General features: G+C 36.2%; 1 protein-coding gene across 2 annotated transcripts in view; it reads left to right on the top strand.

The window, feature by feature from the left end:
- WDR70 (WD repeat domain 70) overlaps positions 1-12138 on the top strand; it is a 307909-nt gene that overhangs the window by 7237 nt on the left and 288534 nt on the right. For both annotated transcript variants that reach the window (XM_068535256.1, XM_068535255.1), the window contains exon 4: positions 3974-4094. In XM_068535256.1, the coding sequence (XP_068391357.1) occupies positions 3974-4094 (121 nt within the window). The remainder of the gene's footprint in view (positions 1-3973; positions 4095-12138) is intronic.

Here is a 12138-nt window from a genome sequence, read left to right on the forward strand (position 1 = left end):
TATGGACTGCTGTTTCTACCCCTGATCTAAACACAAGAATCCAAAGTTTGACTTACTTTTCTTAAAAGAAAAGTTAAAAAATTCTGATATGGGCATATTTTATGTAATGATTGGTATTAGAGTCTTTTCCTGGGCTTTGACATCAGACTTGAGGAAAATAAGAACTTTGGTCCCTTTTAATGGCAAGTTTAATTGTCTGTGTATATGGACGTGAAATTTTGGTTGTTAAACGCTCTAACAGAAAGGGTGAGTTACTGTAAAACTTCAATAAAATATGTGTTATGTAAAATGTCAGGGAATAATGTTTCAAAGTTTTTTGTTGTTAATAATCTTTTACTTTTTACAAATTAATTAATTATATTTTTTGGCTGCATTGGGTCTTGGTTGCTGCACACAGGCTTTCTCTAGTTGCAGTGTGGGGGCTTCTCATTGCCGTGGCTTCTCTTGTTGCGGAGCACGGACTCTTGGCACGCGGGCTTCAGTAGTTGTGGCACATGGGCTCAGTAGTTGTGGCGCGTGGGCTCTAGAGCGCAGACTTAGTAGTTGTGGCGCATGGGCTTAGTTGCTCCACAGCATGTGGGATCTTCCTGGATCAGGGATCGAACCTGTGTCCCCTGCATTGGCAGGCGGATTCTTAACCACTGTGCCACCAGGGAAGTCCGTGGATAGTTTGCTGTTAACCTAAATAAGAGTTGCATACATCTGGGGTGCTTTTGCAGAAATGGCTATCCAAAATTGGTAACTATCTGAGAGTAGGGAATTAACAATGAAATGAGTTACTTGGAAGAAAAAAATGAGGTGTTGGGGGGTAGGTTAATTCACTTTTGTTAAGGGAACATATGGAGCATTTTTACAGTGTTTACAGTGTACTTGGTCCTATGTTCAGTAAAAATATATGAAAATGATCCCCTTGGTCAGGGAGCTACAGTTTATTGAATTACGTTTCATTTTGGTTTGTCCTCAGTCAACAATGAGGAAAAAAATTATTTTTTTCCTCAAAAATGTCTTTTCTTTTTTTTTCTTCTTGCTTTAATGAAGCAGCAGGTGACAGCAGAAGCCTTTCTGAATAGAAAATCCTTACTATTGTTAAAAAAAAAAGTTAAATTTTAAATTAAAAAGTTAGATCTTCACCAGGATGGGGCAAATAGTTTGGAGTATTCATCCACTGGGAAGGAACTCTAGGTGGGTGGGTCATACTTTCCAGATAGTCTGGTGACAAGTAAGCAGTAAAGGGCTGTACTTTATGGCCGTTTGGAGAGAGAGGCAGGCTCACTGTTTTATAAGGTGGGTAGTAGTCGTTGGATAATTTTACAGTCTCTAGAAAGTCTGGTCACATCAAGGAAAGTTGCAGTTGTGGAGCCTCAATTCACTGCTTTGAGGCTTAATAGCTCTGTTAATTCTCTGCCTTGGATTCGTCAACTATAAAGTGGGGATAGTAATATCTACTTCAACTGTATTGTATAATTGAAATTTGCTAGGATAGTAGAACTTAAATGTTATTACTCCCCCCCCCCAAAAAAGGTCAATATGTGGGGTGATGGTTGTGTTCATTGACTCCATGGGGAGAATTCTATCACAATGTATTTTTGTACCAAATCATCACATTGTGCACTTTACATATCTCACAGTTTTATTTGTCAATTATACTCCAATAAAGCTGAAGAAAAAAAGTTTCTACTTCAGGGATTGTTATGAAGATTAAAGGAGTTAATTTTTTTTTAACATCTTTATTGGAGTATAATTGCTTTACAATGGTGTGTTAGTTTCTGCTTTATAACAAAGTGAATCAGCTATACATATACATATATCCCCATATCTTCTCCCTCTTGAGTCTCCCTCCCATCCTCCATATCCCACTCCTCTAGGTGGTCACAAAGCACCGAGCTGATCTCCCTGTACTATGCGGCTGCTTCCAACTAGCTATCTATTTTACATTTGGTAGTATATATAAGTCCATGCTACTCTCTCACTTCGTCCCAGCTTACCCTTTCCCCTCATGTCCTCGAGTCCGTTCTCTACGTTTGCGTTAAAAGAGTAATTTACAGGAAATGCTTAAAACAATACCTAGTACATAGCATAGTAAGCTCCATGTATTAGTTGCTATTATTTTTGTTAAATTAGGGTTGATGTTAAGATGCTAATGGTTACTTTCAAAGAAGTCATAGAAGACCTAATAAAAAATTGCTTAAATAAGAAAGGTTTAGTATTGCACTATGACAAGAACTCTGGAATGGGGCTGGCCTGTCTTCTGAGTCCTGACATGAAGGACATGAAGTTTTTTCCCCTTTTTTCTGCTTTGCCAGCTTTAGAGTGTTGGCTTGTCCTAAGCAGACTGTCCTCTTGTCTCAAAATTTTGTCAGCTAAATTTTGTTACATGCAGGTGACCACCTCCACAGGCTGAAAGGAGACTTGTGTGTAACACTTTTTAGGAGCAAGAAAACCTTTCTCAAATGTACCTTCTGCTGACTTCCCCTCACATGTTATTAGCCGGTATTAGTGTGGCACATCAGTTGCAAAAACAGCCATTGCAAGAGCACTATGGTTGACTTGGAATCAAACTTCAACCCCTCTGGGCAGGGAGGGGCCCAGCAGCTCCTGAAACACAGTGTTGCTTCTTACCTAGGGAGAACTGTGGTTTTCTTAGCAAGGAGAAAGAGAGAAGTGGCTGTTGTGTAGGTGGCTAGTAATGTGTGCCTTAGTATCGTTTCCTGATTAGAGTCAGAACTGCCCCTAAGACCTGAGCCTACAGTCCAAGTGTGGCCTTCCCTGCTTCACTCCCCAATCCCCCCTCACCCTGGAGGGAATGGAGGGAATGTCTGGAGAAGCATGATGAAGGTAGGAGCCCAGCAGGCTCACTCTTAAATTTGGGCATTATCCTTCTCTTATTGTTTTCAGCCTCCTCCAGCATCAGAGTGCCGAATTGTTAACTCCTAACCCAGCCCAGTGGAGAGCACAAAAAAATTAATCTGAGCTATGCCTTACCTCTTCCTGGAGAGTTTTATCTTCCATGTTTGAAACAAAAGACTGGTGTTGACACTTGCTGCCTATCTCCTTGTTACTCATCCTCTACATCCTAGCAACAAAAGACCTAAAGAGTACCACATTCCAATTAATAAGTGCCCTTTGACACCGCTTAACTTTGGGTGTATTATTCTTCATTATTAACTTAAGAAATAAATGCTAAAGATTATCTCAGTTTATTGAGGATGGTGGCAATTGAGAACAAGCCTTATTCATATAATTAATTTCCTTCCTATGTGCTTCCCATCCTCCGCCCCAGTTGTTGAGTGAGATTATCAGAGGAGAAAGATTAGATTTCCTTGGATAAATTTTTTTTTTCTTTCCAAGGTAAACAATTCTGGAAACTAAATGTAATTCAACTTTCCTCATAATTTTGGTAGGAAGTCTCTGACCAAAAATCCAGTTTGGGAAATTCAGAAAGGAATGAAGTACTGAATTTTTGGTTTAAAACATTAAAACTAAAAGGTGAGATTACCTAAAATCTTACCTTTGAATGCTTTCTTCTGGTCACTTGCCACATCTTTTTACATAGTACAGTCATGGTTCATATACTGTTCACGTGCTAATTTTGCTTAGCATATCTGTTTATATTTTCTCAGATTTGTACATTTTCCATTACTATTTTTTTTTTGGCTGTGCTGTGTGGCTTGTAGGATCTTAGTTCCCTGACCAGGGATTGAACTCAGGCCACTGCAGTGAAAGCACTGAGTCTTAACCACTGGACTGCCAGGGATTTCTCTTCTATCACTATTTTTATTGGCTGTATTTTATATTATGTTGATACACAGTAAACTTCAATTATTTTTTCAGTGTTGGGCATTTAGATGGATAATTTTTTTGCTGTTACTGATAACACGTCTGTTACATCTTTGTAACTATGTTAATTTATAGCGTTTTAAATAATAACAAATTTTGAAGCCTAACTGTTGAAAAAATTTTATAATCTTTTCAGAAGCAAGAGAAAAAGAGGAAGAAATGAACAGAGAGAAAGAATTAAGAAGGCAAAGCGAAGATCTTGAACCAACATCTTCAAGCTCAAATGTGGCCAGAGATTGCTCTAAATCATCTTCCAGGTGCTTGTCTTTCTCAAAAGAATGCTATTAAACTACCTTTTTGTAGGCGTTCATAACACAATTTAGGCAAGTTCCTGATACTAAAAGCTTGCATAATTTCTCCCATTTCAGGCAATTGTGTATGTCTAGGACCAGGAAAAAGTCATTTGTCACATTGTAAATCAATTGACTTTTTCTAAAGTATTCCAGATGTAGTATTAAAATCTATGCCTTTTGACTGCAGAGCATAACTATGTAAAGTTGGAAAGATGTTGACAAGTTTATTATTTTTTTCATGTTTATTTTGTCATTTACATCTTTTGTCCCTTTCCCCTACCTTTTTTGGTAGGATCCTTTATGGAAATAGATAATAAGAAAGAATATAAATAGAGGCACATTATAAAGTTTATCGAGTTATAGGAGAAAGCAGCCATTAAAATTACTTTAAATTGAAATTTAATACTATGTAACTTAATTACTAAGAACTTTAAACAATATAAATAGGTATTTAGATATCAAATCTGGGTGGAATAATATGAGAATTCTAATGTTGTTTAGATATATTTTAAGTCATCAAATTGGTTACATAAACTATTCATGGCAAATTTCACCAGTGGATTTCACTATTTCCTCTTTTTACAGTAGAAAAACGTAAAATATCTAAATACACAAAATATCACTTATACTATGTAATTTCATTTTTTGTTCACCCAGAAGGTGCATTCTTTGGTATCTCAGTCTAGGCTCTTGAGCAGAATATCTCTCCATAATAGTGTTGGTTGGTCTTTTCTATAGCTTCTCTTTGTGGAGGGAGGGGATATCTATATAGGACTACAAGTCTGGTTCTCCCTTTTCATAACAGTGCAGCCTTAACATCTATTTAGTCTCTGAAGCATATGAGTATCTTTGCATATATTAGTAAAGAGCAGGGGTCAGCAAACTTTTTCTGTCAAGGACAGATAGTAAATATTTTAGGAATTGGGGTCCATGTGGTCTCTTTCTCAACTACTCAATTCTGCCATAGACGACGTGTAAATGAATGGGCTTATCTGTGTTCAGTAAATCTTTAAAAAACAAACACTGGGCCAAAGTTTGCCAACCCCTGCTATAGAGTGTCCTTTCTTTATATTAGTCAAAAAATTCAGTTTAGCATTGTCTATGGTTTTATATCAGTTGTCAGTCTCACAATGTCCTTGGGTTTCAATATGATAGGAAAAAAAACCCCTTTTTCCTAAGAGGAACATTTAATATTTACCTTTAGTTTCTTACTTTTGGGATGATTTAAGATGTCAAAAACCTACTGTTGTGTTTTTGGAAATTTATCTTATTGCTAAGGTTTTGACAAACAAATGATTCCATTAATTGAAAATTGTAAAAATTTCAGTAGTTTTGTTGATTCTGTTTTTTCTGCAATACTAACTTTAAAGTCCAAAGATAAAGAACGTGCAGTATTGGCATTGAGAATAAATTTTATTGATATAACAAAACCCAGCATTACTTTTGTCATTAGTGATTAAAATTACAGAACTACTGTTGAGATTATAATTACAGATCTTCTTGACTTATGATGGGGTTATGTCCAGATAAACCCATCATAAATTGCAAATATTTTAAGTTGAAAATGCATTTAATACACCTAACCTACTGAACATCAAAGCTTAGCCTAGTCTAGCTTAAACGTGCTTGGAACACTTATATTAGCCTACATCTGGGCAAAACCATAGAACACAAAGCCTATTTTATAATAAAGTATTGGCTATCTCATGTAATTTATTAAATACTATACTAAAGTGAAAAACAGAATGGTTGTATAGGTACAGAATGGTTGTAGGTGTACTGATTGTTTACCCTGATGATTGCGTGGCTGACTGGGAGCTGTGGCTTGCTGCCACTGCCCAGCATCATGAGTTTGGTACTGCTTATCGCCAGTCCTGGAAAAGGTCAAAATTCAAAATCCAGTGTATGGTTTCTACTGAATGCGTATTGCTTTCACATCATTGTAGAGTTGAAAAATCGTTAAGTCTAAATTTTAAGTGGGGACCATCTGTATCAAATATAAAGATAGAGATGATCATCAAGAAAAATAAAATAATACAACTTTATTACAGTATTTTGTTGATCAAAGAATGGAAGTTTACTTATCCCTGTTTCAGAAGGCCTCAAATGAATAATCCATGGCAGATGAATAAGCCTGTCAGAAGCTTAACTGAGACTATATTAATATCAGATATGTTTTATGTAGATTTTCTATCTCTATTATAGGAGTCTTTAAGCTATTTCTGCTTAAGCATTGAATCATGTTACTATGAAATAATTTCACTGTGGCTAAATAAAATTTGAAGTCCTTTTTAAAAAAATAGCCATTTTAAGAACATCTTTAGGGACTTCTCTGGTGGCGCAGTGGTTAGGAATCTGCCTGCCAATGCAGGGATGTGGGTTTGAGCCCTGGTCTGGGAAGATCCCACATGCCACTGAGAAACTAAGCCTGTGCGCCACAACTACTGAGCCTGTGCTCTAAAGCCCGCAAGCCACAACTACGGAAGCCCGCGTGCCTAGAGCCCGTGCTCCACAACAAGAGAAGCCACTGCAATGAGAAGCCCGTGCACTGCAACGAAGAGTAGCCCCCGCTCGCCGCAACTAGAGAAAGCCCACACGCAGCAACAAAGACCCAACGCAGCCCAAAATAAATAAATTAAAAAAGACCATCTTTATTCACTACAAGTTGTAGTCCAAGATATTTTCCACTATATTAGTGTGCATCCAATAAGTTATTTCTTGAATTTAGCACCAGGACGAAAAAATTCCTCTCTTCCCTAAGTGCTTTTTCTTCTTAGACACTTGGAACACCATTGCTATTTTTGCCATGGCTCCTCGAAAGTTTTTCACTCAATTTATTGTTCTGTGATTGTCTCATTCCACAACTCCAGTTTAGGGAACAGTGATTTTGTGCTGGGAACGAGCCTCATGTTATGGGAAATGTTGGAACCATCTGGCTATAACTGAGTGTTTAGTTAGTTATCTTAAATGTATTGCAACTTTTGCTTCCACTATTCAAAACATTAGTAAATCAGTGCCTCTAACATTTTTCATATTAAGGAAACACATGGAAACATCTAGAAATCAAGTAACTTTTACAAGGCCATTGAAATCAATGACTGAATTGGTAATGTATGCAAACAAAACATTGGTGACTGACCTTTTGCCTATGAATTGTTTTTAAGAAAATATTTTAAGTTCATCTATGGGCGAGGCAGAGTTCTATTCTATATTCTAAGAAGTAAAGACAGTTAAGATAGGTTCCTAGGACTTCCCTGTTGGCGCAGTGGTTGAGAATCCGCCTGCAAATGCAGGGGAGACAGGTTCGATCCCTGGTCCGGGAAGATCCCACGTGCTGCGGAGCAACTAAGCTCGTGCGCCACAACTACTGGTCCGGGAAGATCCCACGTGCTGCGGAGCAACTGAGCTCGTGTGCCACAACTACTGAGCCTGTGCTCTAGAGCCCATGAGCCACAGCTACTGAAGCATGTGTGCCCTAGAGCCCGTGCACTGCAACTGCTTAGCCCGCGTGCTGCAACTACTGAAGCCCGTGCGCCTAGAGCCCATGCTCCGCAACAAGAGAAGCCACTGCAGTGAGAAGCCCGCGCACCAGAACGAAGAGTAGCCCCCGCTCGCCGCAACTAGAGAAAGCCCGCATGCAGCAACGAAGACACAACACAGCCAAAAATAAAAATAAATAAATAATGTTTTGAAAAAAGAAAAAAGACAGGTCCCTATTCATAAGGACATAACAGGCTAGGAATTCTTTATAGCTATGATTAGATAACTTCTTTCACTCCCATTTAGGTGTTTAAGTTTACATTAGCTAGTGAAACTGTGTAGTTTTCTGTTAGAAAGAAAAGAAAGAGGATAAAGATAGTGATTTTGTTCTAAGGAGCTCATTTTTTCTTTTTAAAGACCTTCAGTTCTAACCAGAGATCAGCAAATAAATACTATCAGATTTTAGTTTTCCCAGAGATATAAAGGAAGTGGTAACTTCTATGGCTGATCACCACAAGTACTATGCATTGGCACTATATGAAGCAGTCTTTATTGGTCCTGAGAAGGGACATGGTGTCCTTTTCCGTTGGGGGAAGAAACCCATAATTAAAGGTAATTCTCTATTGAAGTTTTGTAAAACACATTTTTAATAAAAAATAGGAAAATTCACAGTCGTTAAGGACTTTTAAAGACCCTTTTGCCAGTGGCTTTCAAAATGCTTAAGGTATCTTAAAAATAATTCTCTCTCATATATTAGGAAAAAAGTAACAGTAAATTATACAGGCAGAGAAAAATGTTAAGTTTTCCTCAGTGAAGCATCTTAAAGTTTAATTTTTGCATATTCTAATTGCCTTGAAGTTATGCATTTTTTCTTGTGATTTTGATATATCTCCTTTTGAATAAATCTGATTACTTCTCCATTTATTTGAATTTTGACCTCATATTTTATATGTAAATAAACTTTTTAGATTTGATATTTTTTCTCATTCTCATGCTTTAAAAAATGTTCTATCACATTTCATCGTACAAACATTTTCCCATCTGTTTGATAATGTTTTAATGTATTTAAGATATATCTCTTAGGCAATCAGTTTTCTTCACATACACATAAGAGATTGTTGTGCTATTTTCTTTTTTCTAGATTTAATAAAAATTACCTTAAGAGTTTAAATGAGAAATTATTATGAAGTATTTAAGACTTTCAAAATGGTGATAAAGTACAATACCCACTAGACAAGAAGTAAACTTTTGCTATTAGGAGTGAACACTTCTGAGAACTATCTTCATTTGCATCCCCTTCCCTTCTTGTCAGAAGTAGCCAACCTTCTAAATTTGAATTTTTTCCATGTATCTCTTTATAATTTTATTGTGTATCTCTGTTTCCCTAAGACTTAAATAATATTGTTTTGCATATTTTAAAATCTTTCTCCCTAGTGTCTAGTGTGGCACTTAGCATGTTGTACACTTATCATGTACTGTTTCTGTAGTGTGTTCTTTTATATGATTGTGGATGCTGTAAGGTTAGGGATGTTTTTCCCCTTAATTAGACAAAAAATTTTTGTTACGAAGTTTGTCATACATATAAAACTTTAGATATCCTTCATTTAAAGTAAAGAGAACAATGAAACAAGCACCCAGCATGTGAGACAGTGTGTAGAGCTTTATCAGTGCTTTGAAATCCACTCCCTACTCCTTTGCTCCACAAGGGAAACCTTCCCTGTATTTATCTTTCCTTCCTGTTTTTAATAATTTTATTATATATGAGTGTATTCCTAAATACATGTTGTTTTGTATGATTTCTTATTTTATATGGATGTCATTAATGCTGTAACGAATGTATTTTTTCAGTTTGCTTTTTTTATTCAATAAGAGGTTTTTCACATTCATGTTGACAAGTGAATCTATAGTTCATTTCATTTTCAGTGCATTTTAGTTTTCTAAGTGCACTTAGAAATATACTACAGTTTATCCATTGTCTAGTCAATTTAGGTTGCTGTTTTTCTATACTATTATAAAATATGCTTTTAGAGGTCTCCTTATAGCCATCCTCTGTTTTACTGTACAAAAGTTTCTTTAGAGTATATACCTAGTAGTGGACTTGCTAGGTCTTTGAGTAAGTACACGTTTATCTTTAGATTTGGCTCAGTTGTTTTCTAAAGAGTTTGTACCCACTTACTTTCCCACCAGCAGAGTGTAAGAGTTCCCGTTGCTCCACATCCTCATCAACACTTGTTATTGTTAGACATTTTTATTTTTGCCAATCTGATTGTTGTGAGGTGGTATCCTTATAGTGTTCATTTGCATTTTGATGATTACCAGTGTGGTTGTACATCATCATTTCAAAAGTTTACTGGTCATATGTTTTTTCTTCTGAAGATATAGTAAGAACTATGTCTTCTGCAAGATTTTCTGTCGGGTTCCTTGTGTTCTCCCCTTAATTGGTGGTTTACTATTACTATTTTTTTGTTTTTCAGTGGTATTTTTTTAAAAATAAGTTTCAAATGTTAATATATTCTTATTTTAACCTTTTCTTTTGTGATGTGTGCTTTTGTGTTTTGTTTAAGAAATGAGTCCTTACTCTGAGGTCATAAAGATAACTTTCTATATTTTTATCTAAAGTTTTTAAGTTTTGTTTTCCATATTTAGGTCTTAAATCAACATAGGATTAACTTTTTGTGGGTAATGTAAAGATGTTATTCATTTTTATTTTTTGCTCCATATGAATAATCAATTTCCCCAGCCCCTTTATTTTTAATTAAAAAAAATTCAGTAGAATTTTTTTTAGAGCAGTTTTAGGTTCACAACAAAATTGAGCCGAAGGTACAGAGAGTTTTCCATATATCACCTGGCCCAGTACATGCATAGCCTCCTCCATTATCAACAGCCCCCACCAGAGTGGTATATTTGTTACAGTTGGTGAACCTACACTGACACATCTTCATCACTCAGAATCCAGAGTTTACACGAGGGTTCACTCTTTGATGTTGTACATTCTGTCAGTTTGCACAAATTTGTAATGACGTGTATCCACCACTGTGGTATCAATCAGAGTAGTTTCACTGCCTTCACCATCCTCTGTGTTCCACCTCTTCATCCCTCCCTCCCCACAAACCCTTAGCAACCACTGATCTTTTAAATTTTTATCGAAGTAAGGTATACACATTACAAAATCAAACATTATAAAGTCTCATTTCTCCCTGCTCATGATTCTTGCTTCCCAGAGGAAACGATTAAAATTTTTTTTTAGCATTTTTTTCTTCAATTTACCTCTGTATTTCTAAAGGTTTTCTTTTACTATGGTGTCTTGATTTTTTGAATTGGGGCAAAAATTTTTTTAACATAAGAATTTCCATTTTAAACAATTTATACAATTTAGAGGCATTAGTAATGTTTATAATGTTGTACAGCCATCATCACTATCTATTTCCAAAAATTTTATCACTCTAAACAGAAACTTTAGCCATTAAGCAGTAATTCCCCATCTTTCATTGATGAACACTTGGGTTTCCATCTTTTGGGTATTGTGAGTGCAGTGAACATTGGCATACAAGTATCTGAGGCTTTGATTTTAATTCTTTTGGGTATACGCCTATGAGTAAAATTTCTGGGTCGTATGGTAATTTTATGTTTAACTTTTTGAAAAACTGCCAAGCTGTTTTCCACCATGGCTGTGCCATTTTACATTCCCACCAGCAATGTGTGAGGGTTCCAATTTCTCCACGTTCTTGCCATCACTTGTTACTTTCCCTTTTGTTTTGTTTTGTTTTTATTATAGTCATCCTGGTAGGTGGGAAGTGGTATCTCCTTGTAGTTTTTTTTTTTTTTCAATATATTTATTTATTTTTGGCTGTGTCAGGTCTTGGTTGCCGCTTGTGGGACCTTTCGTTGCAGCATGCGGGCTTCTCTCTAGTTGTGGCGTGCAGGCTCCAGAGCACATGGGCTCTGTAGTTGGGGCATGCGGGCTCTCTAGGTGTGGTGCGTGGGCTTAGTTGTCCTGCCGCATGTGGGATCCTAGTTCTCCGACCAGGGATTGAACCCACGTCCCCTGCATTGGAAGACAGATTCTTAACCACTGGACCACCAAGAAAGTCCCTCCTTGTAGTTTTTATTTTCATTTCCCTAATGTCTAATGATGTTGAGCATTTTTTGATATGCTTATTGATCATTTGTATATCTTCTTTTGAGAAATGCATATTCAAGTCCTTTGCCCATTTAAAAATTGTGTTGTTTGTATTTCTGTTGTTAAGTTGTAGGAATTCTTTATACATTCTGATTATTAACTCATCAGATGTGTGATTTGCAAATATTTTATTCATTCTTTAGATTGTTTTTTTACTTTCTTAATAATATCCTTTGATGTATGAAAGCTTTTAATTTTGGTGAAGTCCAACTTACCTATTTTTTCTTTTTGTTGATCATGTTTTTCATGTCATATCTAAGAAGCCATTGCCAAATTATAGGTCATGAAGATTTCTCCTGCTTTCTTCTAAAAAACATAGCTTTGGCTCTTACATTTTGGTTATTTATC

This window comes from Eschrichtius robustus, chromosome 2, assembly GCF_028021215.1.
Source record: "Eschrichtius robustus isolate mEscRob2 chromosome 2, mEscRob2.pri, whole genome shotgun sequence".
NCBI classification, from domain to species: domain Eukaryota; kingdom Metazoa; phylum Chordata; class Mammalia; order Artiodactyla; family Eschrichtiidae; genus Eschrichtius; species Eschrichtius robustus.